This window comes from Artibeus jamaicensis, unplaced genomic scaffold (genome assembly GCF_021234435.1).
Source record: "Artibeus jamaicensis isolate MK-2021 breed Jamaican fruit bat unplaced genomic scaffold, CSHL_Jam_final contig_700, whole genome shotgun sequence".
In the NCBI taxonomy this organism is placed as follows: domain Eukaryota; kingdom Metazoa; phylum Chordata; class Mammalia; order Chiroptera; family Phyllostomidae; genus Artibeus; species Artibeus jamaicensis.
This window is the reverse complement of record NW_026521930.1, coordinates 2,402,325-2,427,264: the sequence shown is the minus strand read 5'-3', so window position 1 is coordinate 2,427,264 and position 24,940 is coordinate 2,402,325. Positions and strand designations below refer to the sequence as shown.

General features: G+C 39.5%; 1 protein-coding gene across 8 annotated transcripts in view; it reads right to left on the bottom strand.

Moving 5' to 3' along the window:
* TNRC6A (trinucleotide repeat containing adaptor 6A) overlaps positions 1–24,940 on the bottom strand; it is a 100,503-nt gene that overhangs the window by 15,927 nt on the left and 59,636 nt on the right. For 4 of the 8 annotated variants that reach the window (XR_008392732.1, XM_037127421.2, XM_053671775.1 and 1 more), the window contains 12 exons: positions 12,393–14,981; positions 10,947–11,123; positions 9,871–10,046; positions 8,687–8,719; positions 7,048–7,128; positions 6,677–6,728; positions 3,959–4,101; positions 3,426–3,572; positions 3,136–3,273; positions 2,586–2,714; positions 2,180–2,257; positions 1,716–1,926 (listed from right to left, as the gene is read on the bottom strand). Coding sequence is in view for 7 of the 8 variants with exons in the window: in XM_037127421.2 (XP_036983316.2) it covers positions 1,716–1,926; positions 2,180–2,257; positions 2,586–2,714; positions 3,136–3,273; positions 3,426–3,572; positions 3,959–4,101; positions 6,677–6,728; positions 7,048–7,128; positions 8,687–8,719; positions 9,871–10,046; positions 10,947–11,123; positions 12,393–14,981 (3,954 nt within the window). In the remaining variant the exon portion in view is untranslated. The remainder of the gene's footprint in view (positions 1–1,715; positions 1,927–2,179; positions 2,258–2,585; positions 2,715–3,135; positions 3,274–3,425; positions 3,573–3,958; positions 4,102–6,676; positions 6,729–7,047; positions 7,129–8,686; positions 8,720–9,870; positions 10,047–10,946; positions 11,124–12,392; positions 14,982–24,940) is intronic. The other 4 variants (XM_053671772.1, XM_053671771.1, XM_053671774.1 and 1 more) reach the window with 4 other exon arrangements.

Here is a 24,940-nt window from a genome sequence, read left to right as displayed (position 1 = left end):
AATTCCCAGTCTAGGAGTGTACAGGAGGCAATGATCAATGCTTCTCATTCACAGTGATGTCTCTCCCTGTTCCCCTCTCTAAAAGCAATGAAAAAAATGTCCTACTGTGAGGATTAAAAAGAGTGTGGCTGTATTCCAATACATCTCTATTTACAAAATCAGGCAGCTAGCCAAATTCAGGCAACAGGCTGTAGTTTTCCAATGGCTAATTTAGAGAACCATATTGGTGTTTGCACAGATTAAGCAGATTTATTTTGATCAGGAAAAAGTAGCTCTTGCTTATTATAAAGCCATCCCGGATAGGAAATCCATATACAGAAAATTATCTCCTCATTGGCCCTACATACATGTCAAGCATGCAATCAACCAGTGAATCATTTATTTCTCTTCACTAGTGAGACCAAAACCTCTCAGTGTCCTTGGGTATTATTCTCTTGCTACTACTACATATACTGCTATCTCTGGGATCATCTAGTCCAGGGGTGTCAAACTCATTTCCGTTGGAGACCACATCAGCCTTGTGGTTGCCTTCAATGAGTCAAATGTAATTTTAACTCCTTAACTGTTAAGGAGTAGTTACATTTATACAGACCTAAAATTATTTTGGCCCCTTTTTAAAAGGCAACTACAAGGCTAATGTGGCCCCTGGTGAAAATGAGTTTGACACCCCTGATCTAGTCGCTACCAATGGCTTCCACAATGTTCACCTGCAGTGGTAACTGACAAGGGAACTGATTCTGGGACTGTAAAAAGAGCTAAAGTCCAAGGACTCAAAGTGCAATTTAGGTCTCAACTGAGAGTCCATGGCAGTACCAGCCTGGCCAGAGTCAAACAGCAGCAGGGCCCATGGCAGGTTCCAGTCTTGCTCATAGCCCAGGACATGCTAGGTAGCTAACTATCTTCAACACAGCTGGGCTAGCAACAAACAGAGCTGCTTTACAAGAAACACTGTAATGGAAAAGGGAAAGAAAAAGTAAAATGAACAGGATGTGAACAAACAAGGTCAGATAGGATCAAAAGGCACAAGAAGAAAAGGGATCTAAGGAAGGGGAACACATGTAAGCCTCAAATTTCGAGAAGGAATAAAATTCTGGAGACACAGCGAGAAAAGGGCAAGGGAAAACTAAGCAAATGTGATAAAGCCAATCCCTTCTCCCACCCCCATTTTCTACATTTATTTCAATAATCATTTATAAATGTTTAGATAATAATCAAATTTTCAGGTTCTGAAAACTACAATGTTACTGTACTCAGTTGAGTTACTGTACTCACCAGAGCGGTGCTGCTCAAAATTTCTCTTGTGTGCTGCTTTTAAATAACAGTCACTTTGGCCTGCCCCTTCATACCCTTATCATTAAGATATCTGGATCTTAAAAAGAAATATTATCTTTATTCTAATAAAGAATAAAGAATAATATTTATTATTAAAGAATAATAAATAAAGAATTCTTTAATAAAGAATACTTCTTAAAAAGAAATATTATCTTTATTCTAACCCACTTAAAATATGAGTGTGGAATTTTTGAAATAGTGTGGTTTTCTTAAATGGAGAGCAGGAAGCATGTCCCCTGAAGCACAAAGACAGGCTAAACCTAGAAGAGGGAATAGCTAAAGGACTACTGCAGCCTTCACAAGGGAACAGACCTGTCGGGCAGAAGAATTTAAGCTTGTGAGACCCACACATCGGCTGAGTGACTGGCCAAGGAGACACCCACCTATAGGAAAGTTGCTGAAAGCATTTATTGGTGATGGCCCTTTTTGCAGCTCAGGTGTAGTGTGGGGCATGACATTTTCAAGGAAAGATTTCATGGCTGGCTGATGGAGTGACTGCTGCTGAGATGGCGGCGTCTGCTGCTTTACCAACAGGTTTGGATCAAGTTGACGAGACTGTTGCATCATCTGCTGCTGCACACTAAGAGGCCGACCCTTAAAATGACAAAACAGTTGGGAAAAATTGTGAAGAGTCTTTCCAGATACCCACATATCCCTCTTCATTTTTTCTTTCCCTTTCCTCTGCTCAGCAAGGTGGTCACCATGTACCAGTTGATATAACTCCAAGCAATCAGGACTTAATAAACAACGCATTTCATTGTTTTGATAAAGACACTTTGAGTCTTGTTACAAGGGAAGTGATATATGAGATGAGTTTCAGCACAGCAAGGGGAAGGCTCTGTTCTACCTGCTGGTCTTGCTGCTGCCGGTTCCCAGAAGGCACGCTTCTCTGACTCTGCGTCCTTTGCTGCTGTGCTAACAATCGCTGCAGGGAAGATTGCAGAAAGGCTGTCAGTATCATGCCACAGTAGGTTAGCAATCTGCAGAGTGATTATGGTAGTTTGGTCTCCAATCAGTCTGTCGAATTCAGGCTTTCATTCAACCTAAACTTCCAGGGAAATTGTTCCTGAACATCCCACCATCAATGCAACCCCACGCTCAGCTGGGCCCACCCTCTAGGTTCACCACCTTCTTCACTGACAAGACTGGAAACTCCATAAGGGTCATGACTACAATACTGCCTGTACAGCCCAGCACACCTGTGGACACTCACTGAATGTATACCAAATAAGAGGTTATCACAGTCTACTTACCTGTAACTGGGAGATCTGAGAAAGCTGGTTTAGTTGGGATAGCTGGTTCAGCACGGCTACCTGTTGAGGGCCAAAGAGCGGATTCAGGCCACCGTTGTTTGGTGCATACTTCAGCAATGAAACTGGAACCTTAGGATCACAATGGTAAGTTAACAGTGTGATAAAATAACTCAAACTAGCTAAATGCACTGTGTATTTTAAATTATCAATACAGTAATTAAACTTGTGGATCACTATTTGGGAGGTTATGTACCTTCTGTTTTATTTGCTTTATTAATTTATTGCTCACAAATTCCTTCACGAGTTAATTAAAAGATGACAGAGATGAATCTTAAATCAGCAAATGTGCTTTGGTATTACCCTCCTTAAGATGTTATATGAAAGATAATGGTAAATTTTAAATTACCTCTGACTCATTTTCTTCCCCTTTCTCTATGTCCTTTTGTAGTAACAGCTAATTCTGAATCAGCAGCATTCTCATTCAAATATAAAATTATTCATGGTTCTTTTCTAGGCAAATAGAAGGTAATTATCATGGAAGTTTATTAACCTGAGGGGAGAGTAATGGAGGAGGCACTTGAGCACGGAGATTAGGCTGCGATGAACTGAGAGGTTGTGCTGGAGGCTGCTGCAGGCCCCGGGGTTGTGCTGCTGTGTTTCCAACACCAAACATACTAGGATTGCCATTCTACAAAAACAAACAGCCAGGTGTCCTTCAGGGACCAACAGCTCATTACCACATCACACTACTGATTTAAACACAGAAACTAGACGTGAGAGAGAGTTTATTGTTTCTACAAATCATTCAATAGAGAGCCTAAAATATACATGTGGACTTACCTGTCTAACAGAATTCAAGTTTTGCATACCCAGCCCTGCTATGGAGCCGAGGGCCTGGTTAGGTAGTGCACTATTTGAAGGGGGGAGCTTCATGCTCTGACTGGACATAAACTGCATGTTTTGGGATTCATCTGCTACAATGCCATCCTGATTGGACAGACAGAAAGATGCGCAACACCAGCCAAGCAAACAAGTGGAAGGGAGAAATCATTGCAGGAACAGAAGAGAAGTCACATGACATTCCAGCATCAACAGGAAACAGGTAGAAAACAGAAGAGATCAGATTAGTGTTAATTCTAGAACACACAAAAAGAAACCAAACATATTTTATGGGATTAAGAAGAAAATATATATGCAATCCCTATGATAAGCTAACACATCGAAAGGACAATGAACTATAAATCCAATACGAGGATTCAGTGTGGATTATAACACTTTATATTACATTAGCATTTTAAAACAATAATGAGAAAATTATGCTATTACATGTATTGGTTTATTAGCCTCAGGGGTAAAACAAACAAACAAATTACCTTATCAAAATAAGGACTGCGCTCCATGGAAGACTCTTTGGAAATCTGAGGCCGAGAACCAGGGCTTTTCCCGACCGTTCGATTATAATCACCAATATTTAGGCTATGTTTGTCTATGTCCATTCGTTTGTCTTGTAACATTCCTAATAAATACAAGAAATTATGTCATCAAGTAGAAAAATAATTAACCTATTCGGTTTCAAATAAATTTGCAATAGAAATCAAAATACTCCCTTCCTACACTGAACTGACTTCTGCCTTGACAAGGACATAAGAAACACACTTGCCTCTAGTCTATCTTTAATTTCCCAAAACTGGGCTTAGCAAATACTGTTTTTTTTTTTTTTTTTTACTGAACCAATAAACTTGAAAATAGACCAGTGAAGAGAAGGTTGAGTCATCTTTGGTCATCTATAGTCTGGCTAATTTTATAATAAACAGAGTTTCCAGTAACCAGAAAGAACAGCAGTGGCACAACTGACTGCTACCTAGTGTGCCAGACACCCCTCCATGTGCTCCATGCCTTCCAGTCTAGTGCCTGCAACTCCTACTATCACCCCTGCCAGCATATGTTGAGGCTGGAGGCCAAATAGGCCTTGCTCTGTCCGTTAATCTCATTCTGATTTCTCTGCAACAAATATGACCTCCTCTTATGGAAACTCCCATCCTGCAAAAATCACCTTTGCTTGAAACAGCCAGCCCCCCAGCTACCAACCTACTTCAACAAATTTTTAAAACATGGACACTACTCTCTGCCTCCAGGCCCTTACCACATGCCTATCCTGGTTTCTTCCCTTCTCTCCACAGCTGGGTCCACTTCCTTGTGTTTCTTCAATGCTGGGCTATACCAAGGCCAACTCAGTCAAAACAGAGACACTGAGTATACTCTCTCCCTAAAAACGTACTTCCCTTAGACTTATCTGCTTCCAAGGTGTTGACAGTCACTCCCGTTCACATGCTCATCAAATAAATACATTGCTTTGATTTCACTCCTGAGCTCAGTCCCATATCTTTAACTGCCTGCTAATAAGCCCCACTGTCGCTCTAACAGGTGACACCAAGCGCCTTTCCCCACAGGATCTGATCTTCCTTCACAGGTCCTGAGACTGGCATCTTTCTTTTCCTAGTCACATAGAATTGAACATCTTTCTCCATCTCCCTGGCCCTCCTTTTCCATATTTTCTGTTCTCAACTTCATCTATCACTTTGTAGCAATTGCTGTCCTTTGAGATGTCTGTTACTGACACCACCATCACAATACTTACTACCCTTATTCCAAGAAAGTGCAAAAGAAAAACTTTCAACAAAATGAAAAGATTCTTAGAATAGGTTCATTTCAGAAATGTGGTTAGTTTCCTGAATGAAGTACTTTATATATTTTTTTCCTTTGCTAGGTAACATGAACCTCTGTCAGCAGAGAGTACAAGAGAGACATTGTAGGAAAAAAGTTTGTCTCCTGGTTCCAGTGCTCTTTACTACAGCATAGGCAGTGCTCCTGGCCCCTGGCCCCTGCCATACTTGCTCACCACTGGCTAGCAGCTCCCAGCAGCAGCCCTAGGCAGTTCTGGAGCAATGGCTCCAGTGAGGTACCTCTCCTAGAAGGTGGGTTTTCTATAATCCCATTAGGGTGGCATCTCAGTGACTTCTCTGTCATGCACTGAGCTGAGGCCATGTACAAGAGTCTACATCACAGCCCTGGGGTGAAGTGGGGTGGGGGCAGGGGCTCTTCCTTGGGCATGCTCTCACAGGCCTAAGATAGTGACTTCTCCTTTTATCTGCTCTTCATATATTCTGTAGAGTATCCACATATTCTTTCTCTTTACCTCTTACTGACCAAACCATCATTACTCTAATACTACTCAATAATTCTTAATACATTTTCAGGTCCTCACCCAAGGGTATGTTTATTGATTTTAGAGAGACAAGAGGGAGGGAGGGAAATGGAGGTGGGGAAAGAAACACAGAATGGCTGTATCCATACATGCCCTGACCAGGGTCTAAACCTACAACCTGGGCACGTGCCTTGACCAGGAACCAAACCTGTAACCTTTTAGCACACAGAATGATGCTCTCAACCAACTGAGCCATCGGGTCAGGGTTCTAATACTAATTCTTTATTTATATTAAACTTCTCCTGCTCACATTACTCTGTAGTTTCTCTCTCCTGCCTAGATTTAGACTAAATACAACAATTGCTAAACTGCCCAGGCAAGCACACATGGGATGACCTTTTATCAAATCTACTACCCCACCCTCCACAACAAACTGGTTCAACTTTTGTTGATTCTAATTAACACATCTCCACTGAATTAGATTCTTGACACCTACTATCTTCACTTGGAGTTCAGAAAATTCTTACTGGCTACTGCAACAAATCTCTAACTGGTTTTGCTATGTGTAGTATCTTTCTGTTCTCTGTTTCCAATGTTTTGTGTCCTAAAATACCTTCAATCTATAGTCAAGATTATTCTTCTAAAACACAAATCCAAATAATGCCATTTTCCTGCCTAAAATTCTTTAATTCCACGCTTCAGACTAATGTTACCACTACCTTAGCTTTGCAGTGATTCATACTTTAAAGGCACACCAATTCTGCAATGGGAACCTAGGTTTCCTCTCTCATGGCCCAGGCAGGTGCTCTTTCAGTAGAATCACGTCACAGACATGTCTGTCCATCAAGGACATATATAAACTGAAACTGATTTAATTTTTTCTTACCTCCAGGAAGGTCCATCTTATTGCTCTGCACATTTTCTTCTGGTGAGTCTCTCTGAAGTTAAGAAAAAGCAGCAGGTTAGCAGACTTTAATTTATCAATGGAAATAAATAAAAAATAAAAATTTTTACTTTTATTTCATTGTGCAATTCAAGTGAAACATAAAACCTCATTTTTTACTGTCTAATAAAATTTTTTAAAGTAAGATATGTGCTCATATTTTTTTTTAGCTCAAACTAGAACAACAAAGCCTTGGTGGCAAATTTTATTATAATTTTTTTTGCTTTCTAATTTGAAAGCAAAAAAAAAAAAAAAATTGGGTAAATTTACAGACCATCATTAAAGGAGGAAGAGGCTGTTAGGAAAATACTTACCGAAAAACTGATATTTGAAAACTGTTTAACAAATGGATTTATCCATGCTTCTTCTTGTTTGTTTCCACCCTTCATCATTCCCTTTGTAAAATAAAAGAGTAGAAAGACGCCATAGCTATTTCTATTTATCTGGTATAGTGATGGATCAATAAACTTTAAGACAATTCCCAACTCTTATTCTTAGCCAATTTGTCCTCCAATTAACTCTTAACAGAGTTGTTAATAATTTTAAATCAACTTATTTGACTTTCAACTTCCTTTGCTCCAGTCCTCTGGTATAGCTGTAATGTACAGAGAAATCTCTAAAAGCAAGCAGTCAGAAGGAAAAGACAGAAGCAAAGGGCTTCAGCGACCCATAAAAAAGGTCTCCTGAATAGAGAACTGTTTATTAGACAGTTTCCAATTTAAAAATGGACTGTGTTCTGAAGGAAAAAATTACAATTTGGATTTGTACAACTCTCATACCAAACCAAAGTTAAAAGAGTCATTAGGTTCTCAGGTTAGTCCAAAGAATCTAACTTAATTTATAAGTTAATTATGCTATGTACTCTATACTCAAAAAACACATTTCCATATGATATTTTAAAATTTCAATTTGTGTTGCTAACAACACACTACCCCCAGCAGCAGCTAAAACTGGGGTTCCTCCTATTTGGTGTTGGCTTTCTGATGCTAGTTGGGGTTTGGGCCATACAAAACTACATTGGGACATGAGCTGAGAGAATGAATGGTCCATGATTAGCAGGGTGGTACACAGGGAGGCTGAAAGCCACAGAGATCAACGTCCCCTGCTTATGTGAAACTCACAGGACCATTCTGTCTGGTACTTGAATTTCCCTTCCCCATTGCTACTACCTATTCCTTCTGACCGTGGAACAGAACACAGCTTAATCTCCCCTGTAAAGGCAGGTCTCTGAAGCAAGCACCTAACCCTTTATGAGGTTCTGAAGTTGTGTTTGATTCCTTTCCTCTTTTACACCCACCCCCAGACTAACTGGTTGCCAAGGCCTTCTGTCCTTCTATTACAAATGTCTCTCAAATCAGTACTTTCTACTATGGATCCATTCTTCCTTCTCAATCCAGGCCTTCCTCTCTAACCTGAGTGAATGTGGAAGCTTCTCATCTTAGATCCCAAACTCTGATCTTTTCCTCTGTTCCAATCTATCTTTCATTCTATAACTGGTTAACATTCTTTAAAGAAATTAATCTTAAAAATCAAACTGATATTACCTTCCATTCAATTTCATTGGCTCCATAGTTATACAAACTAAAGTTCAAATTCTTGGACATGGTATTGAAAACCCTTTATAATCTACCCTTAATCTAACCATGGAGCCAGATCTCCTCACTTTCCAGAAACTCTACGTTTTGGTGATGTCAGGTTACTATTTTGCTTAACAATACCCCAACCCCCAGGTATGTTCCAAATTAAAGCCGACAGTGCTTAAGAGTGCTTCTAATGACCCGAACTAGATAGATTCAGAGCTCCTTGAAGGTGCTGCTCATATCTTAGTGTTTGAACCCCCAGCACCAAGCACAGTACCTGGCACACAGCAGAGGCTAAATAAATGTTTGCAGTTGCTTTCTAAAAGATTTTTACTAGCAGAAACAAAGGAGAAAGAGTAAAAAGGCTACACACCCTTTCCCTTCTCCTTTTTTTGCCACTCAGACCCTGTAAGGAAAGACAAAGTCACAAAACAGCATGGTCCAGTGGGAAGAACACAGGGTTTGGACTTGGAAGACCTAAACTTAAGTCCTTGCTCTGTCTTTACCAGTTATGAAACTTTGGGCAAGTCACCACCTCTTCCAGGCTCGAATTCTTCAGTATTGTACCTCAGAAGGTTAAAAAGATCAAATGATTTATGTAAAATATGGGAAAGCACTTCATAAGCCATATGGTAAGGCAACAGACAAATTCAACCAAATAAAAAATATTTTTAAATGAAAATGGCAGGTCCTAGACTTAGAATTCCAGGATTAGTAGAGAGGTACCCTGGTAATCAGCTGATTCTTAAGACTTCTCAGAAAGAAATGGTTTTCAAACAAGGTGGAGAGGATGCATTAGAGTCACCTGGGAGACTAGGCACAGATTTTGAAAACGGTCTCCGGGAGAGGAGGACACTAGCATCCAACACTACCTTGTAATAACCAGTACCCCAAACTTGTGGTTCTTAAGCCTGGCTCTGCAGCAGAAGCATTGGGAAGCTTGTCTAGGACAAGAAATGTGGCTCAATTTCCCAACTACAACAGACTTGGGATGTAAAACAAATCCCACATGATTCTGATGTATAGTCAGGTCTGGGAGTAAGCGTTATCCACATATAAAAGCGTTATCCACATACAAAAATGAACTTGGCTCATTCCTAGGAATTTTTGTCACAGGACCTTTGGGGATGGGAAAGGACAAAGATAATGGATGGATAAGGAGGAGGATAACTCTGGGTACAGGGGAGGTTGGGGGACTCCAGGTGAGGAGGTGGAATGGGAGATGAACTGGCAGTGGGATGACAAGAGTCAACATGGAGATTTGTCCTTCTCTTCCTCCTCACCACTGCAGGCACCACCCTAGTGTGAAGGGTTGTCCCAGGCAGCACAGGTAGAGGGGAGGAGAAGAGAAATCCCAAGCTGTAGCAGTGGGGAGAAAGGAAGTTCCTGTGGTCTTATGTTTTCCTAGGTGGCTGCCCATACAAGAGGCTATACCTAAGTTGGGGACTGCCTGGACTATACTGATTGCCATAAATGGGAAGGCAGAACACTACATTTCTGTGGGAAAACTACCTTTGGAATTTAAAGTTTCAAGGGTTCTGCTCTTGAGATGTTTACCTTCGATGACATTTTCTTTGTATATGGTGGCCAATTTAAAGATGAGTTAAGCTCTTGAGAAGAATTACTATTCCACATTCCAATCTCCACATCCTCTTCCTCTTCCCAGCCAGTGGGGCGATTTCCAGGCAGTGGCATATCTTCACCACACCAGCCATCTTGCATAGATTTTGGCCCTGGTTGTGGATTTGTAATACAAAGAGAAACATGCTTTAATAAAACAATTCTTTCTGGAGGATGAGCATACATTAACAGGGTAAGGTGCAGGAACAAGCTAAAAAACCCCACTTGTTTTTCCCTTCCCAGATTTGCATAGCAGGAGTGTATGTTATATACCAAGTTAAAAGTTTCATTAAACAATTTATTTTGTTAAAAATTCCAAAAAAATATCTTCCATGCTTTCGTGAATCAGTGTGTTCCTAAACACAGGTCAATGACGGCATTGTTGTTCACAATCACTTAATCTGGATGGTGAAGCACAGAGCAAAGAGAATGGATGAAATTTAGAAGAGTTCTTTTTCATACATATTTGCAGGAAGAGTGACCAAAAGTATTGCAAGCCATATACAGAAATTATCCTGGGCCTACACTTAGCTTTTGGAATTTCTATGAGATGATTCATACACAATCTGTGGCAAAGTGACCATGTTTATCTGAATGATGGGATACTTCCTGAACTTTGCTCATTTTCTGCATAATGTTCAGGGAATCATCTGAAATCTGAGCCAGACAGTTTGCATATGTGTCCCCATAACTATTATATTTGGTTTCTCATGTTGGATAGCCTGAAAGTTGCTTGACTATTTCCAGATAATCTAATTTGGTAAAATATAATTAAGATTTAGTGAAGTATTATGCAAATCATTAATAGTTGCAGTTCTAAGGAAAATGAGAAAAGATAGGGAAATTCGGAAAGATAAAAGGGCAACCCATGTTACATATTCAATCAAATAGTATCATCTAGTATAATGATACATGGGTATCTTAACAATGACATAAACATCATCCAATTAATTATATTCAATGAGAGTTCACCACTGCTACAAAAGAGCTACCGGGGATTATCAATAACTTACCAGATTTGCTTAACGCTTGTGGACCAACAGAGCTGGAGCCCCACGTGGATGTGTTGGATGCCACAGCAATGGGTTCCCCCCAGCTGGGACCACTGTCTATGGGTTTACCCCATGCTGAAGTACCATTATCCACAGTTGTGGCTGGAGTAGAAGGCTCCCCCCAGGGCTCACCCCAGCCTTTAGAAAGTGTGGGAAAAGAAGTCATCAGCACATGGTAGGGAGGTACAGTGGAATCAGAGGCAATAAGGAATACTTAGGGAACAAAAGATGAAGAACTTCACATTTATGTACTAAATAGGGATGCTGTGATGGGCAAAGAGATGGCATGTTTTACATAAAGAAGATAAATCATTTTCCATTATTTAACTGTAATGTGTGACTATTTTTTTCACCTCTTCTTTCATAACTGCCCTCTGGGTATAGAACAGATTCTTTTGAATAACCTTAATTATGGCCAGTCATCCTCCTTTGAAGATAAATTTAATTCCTGGAAAGTCAAGTAAGTCTGAATCAAATGTAGTGAATTAAAGCAGATGATCAAGCTGGGGAATAGTAAGTGTATAGAATTTTTACTGTGAGTGCAACTTTTCATCATTGGTCTGGATATCTTATATTTATAGGTGCTGGACAATGCTTCTTAAAAATTCTGCAGTACTACTAAGTTGTCCAAGGCAAAGACAAAGCCATAAACATGTTAAAAAAAAAAAACAAAATAGATTGCCTCTTAAGATACACAGCTGTTTCTTAAAAAATTAAACTAATTACTATAATAAACTATACTCAGGGGAAAAATTAGGTGCTGGAAGGTTAGTTCATGAAAACACTCCTACTCCATATCCAGTTAACTAAGACAATACATTCCAATGACACTTAATGAGAATGTTATTGTACAGACCATCACAGGGACAGAAATCAGTTCCTTGTGACGAGGGGTAAGTGGGAATATATTCAAAAGGTACTGTCAAATGTGTCAGGCACACACATACACACACTGTATCTAATAGACTTGGATTTCATGCCTACTCAAATAAATCCCTTCTAAGGCCAAATATAGCACAATACTTCGTATTTAGAGTATTGTTGTTGATATCTGTTTTATTTCTGAGGATACTTCAGTCAAATAATAAAAACAGAAAGTCCAGTTTGACTGAAAAACTGATTAAAGTGTACAGCATCCCCAGTTGACACCACCTTCCCTACTCTACCTTCTGTAGCTTTCCTAACAGAGAACAGAGTATACAGGATTCACACCCAATACTGCCGAAGACAGAGCTATTCCCTGATGGTGAACACCTTCCCTTTAATTTATAAGCTTCTCTTAGATTAGAGTAAAACAGGCCCCTGTATGCAGAGTGAATACTCTGTTTAAACACATTTTATTAAAAAGTAAACTGAAACAAGATTCACAGTTCTGTGAAGTAACAACTCCACAAAGTAACAACTCACCAGAGCCACCGCCTGTCTCTGGGGTTGAGATGGCACTTGCAGACGGCAGCAGCTGGTGCACCTGTGCTTGCTGATTTGAGCGGCTGCCACCACTTGGGACATTTTTGTTCCACATGTTCACATTCTTGTAGTTGTATTTGCTGGGATCTCCCCAAGCTGAGGTTCCATCATCAATTTCCATTTTGCGCCGTATAGACTCTGGGGATGGTTCCTCCCAGCCTGTGGGTTCTTCTTCTTTTGTTGGGGCTGGAATAGGTCCTCCCAGCCAGCCTGTACCAGAGGGTTTGCCTGGAGCTGAAGGGACTCCCCAAGACCCAACAATGTCTGGTTGCTTGTTCCAGTCTGGAGAGCTGACTGGCTTTGCCAAATCCCCCCAACCCAGCGACTGACTAGCCTTTGGAGGGTCTCCCCATCCCTGGGAAGAGTTAGGTTTAGAAGATTCATCCCATCCTGATGAATTATTTGGATTTATATTATTTCCCCAAGTAAAAGAACTAGTTTTACCAAGTTCATTCCAACCAGAAACAGACCTGTCACTGTCACTACCTCCTGAGCTAGACTTCTTATTAGCCTCACCCCAATGATCACTCCTCGATGTATCTCCCCAGTTATCACTGGCAGATACAGACCACCCTTGGTTTGATTTTTGTCCATCACCCCAGCCTTGTTTGTTCTTTTGCGAATCATTCCACGTGGACTTTTCTTCTTTGCAATTCCCCCATTGATTGCTCTTGACCATTCCTGTAGCAGCAGAATCATCTTCCCATCCCCCCTGGCAGTTTGAGCCTTTGGAGTCTCCCCACCTCAGAGCAGGCTTGGGATCTCCCCACCCCGATGCAGATGAGGTATCATTACTGTTAGGGCTAGTCTTGTCTATACATGCCCCTGAGTTAAAAGTCTGTGTTGCAGAGCTCCCCCAGGCCTCTGTCCCATTGTCAGTCTTTCTGTCCCCTCTAGGTGACATCTCGGTATCCCAGGCAGTATTCTGCTTAATAGGAGTCTGTCCCCAACCAGAATTGGATAGGACACGTGGATCTAAGTCAGTTCTGTTAACAATGCTTTGGAGTAACGTGTGCTGATCAATTTTTCTTCTATCTCTACTCTGAGTCTCCCCGGTGACTTTTTCCTCGAGGCGTCCAGTGCTTTCTGTACTACCTTCACTGTCCACTGCACCTCCTGTTTTGGCCCACACACTGTTTTGCTCATTTGTCTGAGATGTGGCAGAACCCTGATCCTCTTCCTCAGTAGAATTCCATCCATTTGTAAACTTCTTACCATTGCCATTTGCACTGTCACTGGAATGCTGATTGCCAGGCAGTTTGCTCCACTCCACGCTGGGTACATTAGTGCCAGTGTTTTGTGCAGGAGTTCCCCAGCCTCTTCGACTCCCTCCAGAGTTTGCACCGTTTCCACTTCCCCAGGATGGACTCCGGGAATTTGTGGACCCAGACTCCCAAACACCTCCTCCTTTACTTGTATTAACTTGAAAGTTAGTGCCCACAGGTCCATTTATGCCAGGCTGCATTAGAGTTGCATTCACAGTGTCACCATTAGCTTGGCCGTTAGGACTTGAACATTTGTCTCCAGAGAAGTTAGAACCATAGGCACCCCATGTAGTACCGTAAGAGCCTGCACTTTTTGACTCTCCATTGCTAAGGTGAGAAAGGGAAGTGCCATTCATAACGGATGGAGCCTGTATCTGAGGATGATTCATTGTGCTCACACGCCAGGCCCCCGTGTTACCAGGCAGTTCATTATTCTGTACTGAACCGGAGTTTGGTAAACTAGAGGTCATAAAGTTAGTAGTGTTATTTGGTCCAGTTATTTCAGTGGTGATATTCTGAGGTTGACCACTGAATGAAATCTTCTGTGTACCACTTACTTCAGATTCACAAGTTTCCTGAAGGCTTCCCCAGGTACCATGGGTAGAAGAATCACCCACTTTAGAGTTAATACTCTGATTGTTAGACATCTGGCCTATGGTACTGCACTGAATATTGATGCTAGAACTACCACTCCCTACAGGCCCTTTTAGGGCAAGTCCACTGTTCTCTAATACTGGCCAGGCACCATGGTTGCTAACTGAAGTCAAAGTGCTTGGATTTACCCCTCCATTTGATGAAGAGCTTACAGTGCCCCAAGCATTCACTCTATTGTTGCTAGTTTCTGACTTGTTTTCAGGAGCATCCACAGAGACCTGACATGTGCTTGTTACAACTCCATGGGAGAAACCCCAGGGCCCAGTACTGCTTCCACGGCCCACACTATTGCTGTTGCCACCACCAACCACAAATTTGTTTTGGGAGCCAAGTCCAATGCTGTTCCGAAGACCATCTTTTTCACCACCTGTGCTCCCTGAAGCCATGATAGTGATGTTTCTTTCTGATTCAGAAATGGAGGCGGAATCAGCATCCATACATTCTGAAGCCAACTCTGGATCACTGCCAGGGACCAAGGGCCATGCTTCTTTTTCAGGGGAGTTGTTTACAACAGCATCCTGACAGCTTGTGCTAGAGTCACTCGTAGAAGACACAGGTCCCCGCTGCGAATTTTCATAATGAGATCCACAAGTATTATTATGGTTTGTATCTAGAATAAAAGAAAAGCACAAAATTTTATTAAGTGTTTGCAAAATGATGACTATATGATAAATGTGTGTGGCTACTCAACATCAACAAGAATACTTGGGAGTATGGTTACAAGTGTACCAGTTACATCCTGGCCACTTTCCACATCCAATAATCAGTTCCACATAGAGAGGGAGTTCTGCACTTGTTCACTGATGTTGTCTCTGAGCCTAGAGCAGTATCTGGAACATAAGAGCTACTCAATAAATATCTGCTGAATGAATGAACTGCTAACTTATCAGCAAGTAAAAGAATGTGGGAGTCAGGAGGGAGGAAGTAATAGTAACGTAGTAGTGTGTTAAGCAACCGAGGCTTAGAGGCCAGACATGGCAAAAAGGGGCTGAGATGTTGATGGGTAAGAACAAGTGAACAGGACAAACTTGTAAAAATATAGAAATGGGCAAAGTAGATTTACAGTTGGAATACAAATAAATAATAAGAATAAGCTCTGTGCTTCATATACTCACAACTGTAAAACCTACTTTTGCCCACCTCTGTATATTAGGAATCCTTTTCTAGCCTTTCTTTCTCAGAATAGTTTTTTCACATATTTCTTTTGGGTACTATGACAAGTTTATAAAAACTACAAAGTATTTTCCATTATATTCCCATTTATTAGTGTTCATATACAAATATGAAATACTACAGACAAGTTTACAAACTCTTTGGCTATTATATTTCCATATTATTAGCATTCACAGTCAACCTGAGATACTAGACATAAAATATTTTTAATTCTTCCCTTTTTCATAAGAATTTCTTAATTTACCTACATAGCCATGTTTATTAAAAGACAACAAAAAATTGTTAATTGCTATGCTGAAGATCACAGAATTACTATAATTAAAAACCAACTGCTGACATTAAAGGCAATTAATGACCAATCATATAATCTTATAATTTTAGATTTACTGCTATATATTATATCATATAGTTATTTCATAGCAGGCAGGACAGGCAGTAGTGCTTCTGATTCAGTTTAAGGATCTAGTACAGTTAGAAAGTCTTATAGGTATTAAGCTATAGAAGATGGTTGCATTTAGACTGTCCTTAATAGTTGCCTATATTGCCGATTGCTTTGGAGGGTTAACCAGAATTATGTGCAGTTAAATAACATACACACTCAAGTCATGCCCCAGACCTAATGAACCCACCACTGGGTTGTAGGTCTAGAAAACGAATGTAATTCACTATGAGAGTATTGCTAACAGGAAAATCAGGTTCATCTCACATCACTTTCTTTCAAAGCAAAATTGTTAAGCAGCAAAAGGTAATGGAACTAGGAAGAGTAGCAAGAAAAAGGACTAGAGAGACACCAAAAACGTACATATAATTCAAATATAAGTATTTTAAAGTACAGTAACTATTTTCAATCCCTGTTTAAGAACCATTTTTTTTAAGCTGACACAAAGTTACTTATCTTTCAGTGCCCAGAAGGAAATAAAAGAATATCAAAAAGCAGTTAATCTTACTGGATAAAAACAAATCCATATGCCAGCACATGAACTACCACCAACAGGACACAGCACTATGGGCCATGCACTTCGTGTGCACTTTGCCACTGAATCCTTGGAACAACCCTAGAGCACAGGTATATCCTCACAAGTACTTCTTGCCACAGGGAAAAATAATCCCACTAATTCGTTAATTTTTCTCACCTTAGTAAACTTCCTAAAACCTAAGATTTATCTTTGATTCCTTCCCGTACATACACCCTCCCCCCACAAAATTCAAACATTATAAAAGCCCCAAATCCATCCACTTTCCTCCATATCTAAAACAATGAAGTCACCATCATCACCTCCTTATGGACCACAGCAAAAGTATTTCTGTTGCCATTACTTCCTTGTTCATGTGTGCACACATGCTGCCACCTCCACATAGCAGGAATAAGATTTTAAGATTGGGAATGTCAGACTAAATTAGCCGAGTTGAAAATATAAGGAGGAAGTTGGAATTTAACAATGAAACATCAGAAGCACTCCCATAACAGGAAAAAGATGGGATATTTGTCATCAACAATCTTGTGCTGAAAGTACTAACCAATGAAATATGACCCTGAAATGAGGTAAAGATAGCAGGAAAGGAACAGTAAAGGGTAACATGTAGAAAACAATAGTTTTCCATACTACATGAAAAAAAACAAGAAAGTGCAGGGGAAAAACGATCCTCACTGCAACAGCCACAAAAAATTATAAAGCAACTTGAAAAAAGCTATATAGAAACCCTTAAAGTAATATGTGATTAAACTTTTATTTGTAGGCCATAGAACAGAAATTAAGTATGAAAATTTTCTGAACAGGAAACTGTGACAATGTTTGAAGTTTAACCCAATTATAGGAAATTGCTAACAAGAGTCTCTAACTTGATTAAAGTGATTTAAAAATTCATATAAATGAAAATTTAAAAAATCTCAAAAAGAGAAGTGACAGCATGTAAAGAGGGAGGAAGAACTGCATTATCATGCAGTTAAACAGCACTGTACTAAAAGAGTAATAAGCATTTCAATCAAACAGAAAAAGTAATCCAAAAATAGACTTAAGTATGTCAAAGGTTGTACATTAAAGGTTAGCATTTTAAATCAGTAGGAGAAAAAGAATATGCAGTACTTCTAAAATATATATTTTTTAATCAGACAATTGTCACCCTGACTGGTGTGGATCAGTTGGTTAGGCATCATCCTGCAAAGCAGTAGGCTGCCAGTTCAATTCCCAGTCAGGGCAAATGCCTGGGTTGCGGATTTGGTCCCTGGCTGAAGAGTACACAAGAGGCAAATGAATTGGTGTTTCTTTCTCACATCATTATTCTCTCCCTTTCTCCTTCCTTCCCCTCTCTCTAAAAAATAAATTAATTAAGTGTAAATGAGACAATTTTCCAAATAATTCCAACTGTTAAAAGATATATGAAGTTGTCAGTGAACAAGACCTTTTTCTACACAAAGGCAAAGAAAGTAACCGTTACAAAAAGACACAGACTTGACTGTAAAAAAAAAAGTGAAACTTTTTATATCAGAATACAAACACACACACAAAAGCCAGAAAAAATACACATTTTGCAAATTAACTCTATCTATCACCTTTAACATTAGAGAAAATTTCTCTCAGAATCTGGTCCCAACCTCATTTGGAGATGGTGGGGGTCTAAATTTGTCTTCTGCTATATATTCTTATTTAAAAAAATATAAAGAGAAATGACAACAGTAATTATTTGATAAAATTCCATTTTTAATCTGGCACTTGATACTTAAAAAAACTAAATTAAAAGGCTATTTCTTTTTTAAAAAGATTTTATTTATTTTTAGAGAGAGGGGAAGGGAGGGAGAAATAGAGGGAGTTAAACATGGATGGAGAGAGAAACCGATCATGGATGATCGGTTGCCTCTCACACACTCACAACTCGGGACGTGACCTGCAACCCAAGCATGTGCCATGACTGGTAGTTGAACTGGTGACCTTCCAGTGTGTGGAATGATGCCCAACCAACCAAGGCACACCAGTCAGGGCAAAAAGACTATTCCAAAAGTTGCATTTACCAAAGGTGGATCACAAAGACCTTTTTAGTTATGAAAAACATTATAGCTTAGAAAAATAAGGGAGGTGTGTGTGTGTGTGTGTGGAGACACTTGTCTAACAAAAGCTGTAAAAAGAATGAGACCCCTCAGCAATGACAACTAAAATGTTTCATAGTCAACTTGTTTCAGAATTGAAAGGAGACAAGTAATCTATTTCCCTTACAGACAAGGAAGACAAAACCCATCATTACAAATGATCTGGAGAATAAATACATGGAAAAATGATTAAGTAGAAGATGATCATTAAGCTTTTACAGGAAATAGTTTAAGAAACACTAAGACTGTTAACTTCCTGAGCAGGTGGAAGCAAAGTGGACAAATGGATTTTACTGAGTGTATGCAAAATACACATTTTTATAAACTGCACTGCTGAAAGTTTGGATGATCGTACTTCACTAAGGATTCTCTGAAGTCCAAAATGTGAGCAGCATCCTGCTTTCATACATAATTACCTTAGGAGAGCAGGAGCAGCTCAAGTACCACACCTGAGAAGGGATGTAATAGTGCGTTACACAACACCTGCTCAGGAAGACCAAAAAGCATGTGTGGGGGCAGAACAAAGACTGGTCAGAAGTCAAGTGATTTATTCGGGAAGAACTTAATCCAGGAAAATTCATATATTTTTTGTATTAAATTTTTAGCACATAACTGAATAGTTAAACAAGTGCTGTCTGCCTTAAAGACTTTCATCTCTCCAGAAAGGAAAAGACCTTTAGAAATAAACAATACTTGGGTTTTATAGTATTTCCAGAAAGTATGAAATGGTAAGACTGAAAATGAGAGAATCTTAGATGCACAATTTCAAATATCACCTAATTGAGAAAAATACAAAATGTTTCTTTCAGTTATTCTAGCTTCTAGCCCAGGGGTTGGCAAACTTCTGAAAAAGTCCAATTAGTAAATATTTTAGGTTTTGCTTGCAAGATGGTCACTGTGGCAACTCCTCTGTCAATGGATACCTGTCACTGTAACTTGAAAGCAGCCACAGACAACATGCAAAGGAATGGGAGTGGTGACCAACAGGCCACAAGCCACTCTCTGTTCTCGATTTAAGACAATGGCAACACCACAACCAAATGTAACACATGGATCATGACTGGTTTCTGGTTTGAGAGCTGGGGTGAGGGTGGTGGAAGACAGCTGTAAGACAATTCTGGGCTGTTGCTCTAGACCAGATGGTGAGTGATTCAGTCAAGTGAAGTGATGGTGGCAGCAGTGGAGATGAGAAAGAAAAGCTCCAAGATATTTTAGAGTTAAAATCAGCAGAGCATGGTAAACCAGAGGCCTGAGATAGCAGGAAGAAAAAGGGAGAGGTTAAGCATGATTTAAAATTTTCAGATGGGTGTTTGGATGAATGGGGGTGCCAACCTTTCAAGCAATGGAATCCAGAAGGAGAAATGGCATTTGGCAAGATAATGAGTTCAATTTTGGACATGTTGAGTACGAGGGGCCCAAAATCATCTGAAGACACCCAGACCAAAACACATGAACCTAAAAATGGGGAGTAATTTGAAACAAAACCATGGGAGGGAATAAAATCTGAAAACTAGTGAAAGAAAAATGAAAAAATGAAAGAGCTTTAAGAAGGAGAAAATAATCAAAAACAGAACATGCAGATATCTATTCAGATAAAAACAGAAAAGTCTGTTTTTTACTGTATTTAAAAATAAAACTGTTTGTATTTGACATTCACAAGACCAGTGACCTAGTAAGAGCTATGTTAGTCAAGTGAGCTGGATTTAGATTACAGAGGAGTGAAGTAAGGTATTAGAGATTGCAAGTATAGACTATTCCTTTAAGAATTCAGAGACAAAGTGGAGGAAAGAAATTCTATAATAGCCTCAAGAGAACGGGGGCTGAAAGGAATTTAAAGGATGGTAAAAATTTGAGCATGTTACAGATTAAGGGGGAAGGTACAAGTTGAGAGCCAGCAGATGTTACTGGACAACAAGGATGGATACCTCACTGAAGAGACAGTGAAGAGCACAGGTGGAAGGAGAGTACTTTAATCTTTAAACAGCAGTAGAAATTTTCATGTTAACATTTTTTTTTCATTAAAAGAACCCTAATTCTGGGTGTTTTACCATTATAGCTCAAATGTACCTGAAGCTTCTTTTAAAAAAATTCTAAAGTAAGGCTAATTTCCTGGTCAAGACGGAGGCATAGGTAGACATACTTCACCTTCTCACACAACCTTAAGAAAAATCACAAGTAACCTCAAAACAAAAAACACCCAGAACTGCCAGAAAAATCACACTGTATGAAGTCTGACAACCAAGGATTTAAAGAAATATTCAGATGGGTAAGAGGATTGGAGATGGAAAGCTGGGGCACAGAGGATGTGGTGTGACAGCAGTGAGGTGGCAGCGGCAAGGTGGTCTCAGCAGCCAACAGAATGGGTGGTCCCACATTCACATGTGATAGATAAAAATTAGGAGGAATACCTTGAGAGCGAGCCATCCCAGCCCCAGGCCATACCACACAGCCCAGGGTTCCAGCGCCAGGAAATAAAGCCTCATAACTTCTGGCTGTAAAAACCAGTGGGGGTTGAGACTGCGGAAGAAACTGCTCATCTCTCAGGAGAGTCCATTTTAAGGGCCTGCATGGTCCTAAAGTGTACACAAGCCACCCACTCTGGGAATCACCACTGGGGCAGCAGCTAGAGGGACACCAGTCTTATATGGGACAGGGGTGAAGTGAATGGAAACAGAGCAGGTGCCAAGCAAGCCTCCAAGAGCAAGGCAGTGGCACCGCCCCCTCTCCCAGCCCTCTGGGCACACAGAGCCACAAAGTGGTGGGCTGCCCTGCTCTAGTGAGCATCCAAGGCTCTACCCCATACAATTTAACATGCGTGCTAAGACAGGGAGTCAGAGCAGCTCTACCTAATACACAGAAACAAACAGAGGTAGGTTGCCAAATCGAGAAGACAAAGAAATATGGCTCAAATGAAAGAACAGAACAAAATCTCAGAAACAGAACTAAGTGAAACAGAGATAGCCAACCTATCAGAGCAGAGTTCAAAACACTAATAAGGATGCTTTGAGATCTCATTGAGTACAGCAAAAGCATAAGGGGAGAAATGAAGGCTACACTAAGTGAAATAAAGAAAAATCCACAGGGAACTAATAGTGAAAGGAAGAAAGCTGGGGTTCAAATCAATTTGGAACATGAGAAATAAATAATCAACCAGAACAGAATGAAAAAATGAAAATTTAAAGAAAAAAAAAAGGAGGAGAGATTAAGAAGCCTCTGGGGCATCTGCAAAACCACCAACATCTGAATCATAGGGATTCAGATGACATAGGGATGCCAGAAGAGGAGGAGGAAGAACAAGAAATCGAAAATTTGAAAAATAATAGAAGAAAACTTCCCTAATTTGGTTAAGGAAATAGACATACAAGTCTAGGAAGCACAGAGTCCCAAACAAGTTGTACACAAAAAGGATCATAGCAAGATACATCATAATTAAAATGCTAAAGGTTAAAGATAAAGAGAGAATCTTAAAAGCAGCGAGAGAAAAGCAGAGTTACCTACAATGGAGTTCCCATAAGACTATCAGCAGACTTCTCAAAAGAAACTTTGCTGGCAAGAAGTGGTATTCAAAGTGATGAAACACAAGGACCTACATCCAGGATTACTCTATCCAGCAAAACTGTCTTTTAGAAAGGAAGGGCAGATAAAGTGCTTCCCAGATAAGGTAAAGCTAATCAATGAAATGAGCTTAAAAAAAGTTCAAAAGCAAGAAAGGCTATAAAGAGTAATATAAAAAACACCCACATAACTGATCACCTCAAGAAATATACTATTAATTATAGTATAAAACTGGAGTGTAACCCTTCTGATTACATCACCTCCTTTCCCCACTGGGTAACTGAGTGGTAACTTCCCAAAATGTTCTATTTTAATTCATCACTAAGCAATACATAATGTTGTTTCGCAAGCTTTGTATTTTCTACAAACGATACCATACTGTAAACAAAAAGACATTCTTGGAACAACCAGTGGAAATGTGAGCACAAACTACAGGTTAGAGGGTGTTGTTGAGTTATGTTCCCCTTTTGCTTAGGAGTGATCACAGTACCATAGTTGTATCAGAGACTGTCCTTATTAAAATTAGCTGTGTAAGTACTAAAGAAGAAAATAAATGTTTATACATATGTGTAAATGTACTGGGTTGGTCAAAAGGTTGGTTTGCCTTTTTCCATAAGATGACTCTAGTTGCACTTAGCTGTCGTCCTTAACTTCATTTGAAACAATTTTGTTAAATTGTATTGTGACAGCTGTCATATCAGCATGCATTTAAAAACACCAAAATTGGTAAATTTTTGTGCAGCCATTTTAATACTGAAGATGAAAAAAAAGCCACACTTTTTTGGCATATTATATTTTATTATTTCAAGAAAGGTAAAAATGTACCTGAAACACAAAAATATATTCATGTAGCATATGGAGAAGGTGCTGTGACTGATTGAACGTGTCAAAAGTGGTTTGAGGTTTCGTGCTAGAGATTTCTCACTAGATGATATGGTGGGGTAGAGCAGTTGAGGGTGATAGCAAATTGAGACATTGAGAACAATCAACACTACACTATGTGGGAGATAGCTGACATACTAAAAACATCCAAATGAATAGTTATTAGCGAAAATGAAAAAAAAATGTATCTTTTATTTTACAGAAAACACCACATGGACTTTTTAATCGACCATCACATTGAAAATGTTGCACCTATTCTTTCATCTTCAGTATTAAAATGGCTACACAAAAATTCACCAATTTTGGTATTTTTTTAAATGCACACTGATATGACAGCTATCACCATACAACCTAACAAAATTGTTTTGAATGACATTAAAGACAACTAAGCACTAATAGAGCCATTGTACAGAGAACATATAACAGCTCTTTTGACCAAGCCAATATGATGGAAGAAGGGCAGTGTGCAGTGTGCATGTGAAACATGATGGGTAAGTATTAATAACCAATATATTTGGGTTGGAGGACACATGGTGGTTTGTTGTCCGATTTATTTAATGTGTCTGTATTTACCATGTAAATTGGATGATAAAATGTGCATTAGAACCATTTGGCCTGTAAGAACAATATTGTTGACAGCCCTGTGAAACATTAGTCTCTCCCAAATTCTAGCATTATTTGTGCAGTAGCAGGGCCTGATACCTTATGGATCTAAAGAATCAAATGCAAGAGGACATGGAGCACTGACTATAATCATCATGAAGTGTTTGAGCTCAGCCTGCAGAGTTGTCTGGTTTGACCAGCACAGGGTTCTAAAAAAAAAAAAAAAACTTAACATGCGAATGTAAAGGTATCTTAGGCAGTGTACAAAATCAATACATTTACCCCTGTTCCCATCACTCCTTTTCATCTTTTACTTCACTTACCTGCCGGCCAATGAAAGCATTTTAGTTTGTGACCTCTGGTTTCTAAAGTACCCAATCTTATGTAGATAGTATCCTTACTTCCTGACTGCACTGAATAAATGAGGAATGTACTATATGAAAAAAAGGGAGACACATCCAGCATTCCTCATTATTACCACAAAAACCTTAAATACATTTCTATGTGTGTATTCTATATATTAATTCAAATGTCCACTGTATGCCATTAACAAGTTCTATTCAGGAATCAAAAAGCCAAATGTAAATAAAAATAGAGAAAAATAAAAGAGATCCATCCCCACAGTTTAAACTGCATGTAGTTCACAACAGAATTCTATGTCTCTGGACTACTGCTCATGCTGTTGATGCCGTGCACAACTCTGCTCCTCAATGACCACCAGGCTAATCTCTTATTCTGTGAAGTGAAGGTAATTTCTCTAATCTGCTAAATGAGGATCAAAGGCATTAATACAGTAAGTGGGTTATAGTAAGCACCCCATAAGGGTTAATCACTATATTGTTACATTAACCTTTCAGGAGCTGAGAAAAAGATTAACTGTTTAAGAAGTCTTCCCTGATTCACAGACACTCAGTGGTTATTCTGTGGCTAAAGTTTCTATTATCATTCCTAGTAGCATCTACAAAGAAATTTTAATGTAAATATTCGACATATGCTGGTAGGTGGAAATTATTAGACAAAAGAACAAATCTGGTTCTTCTGTATAATACTTTCCTTCAACATCTATACTCCAGTTGTTTGAAGACTTAATTACAGACCTCCAACTGCTGCACTCTCCTGACTTCCATCTTACCCTCCGCATTAATGCTGTTCTCCCTTGTAACGTCCTTTTAGAACGGGTGGAATATTTTTTTCTTTCCCAGACTTTTTAATTTAAAAAAATTTATTTATCTTTAGAGGGGAAGGGAAGGAGAGAGGGAGAGAAATATCAATGT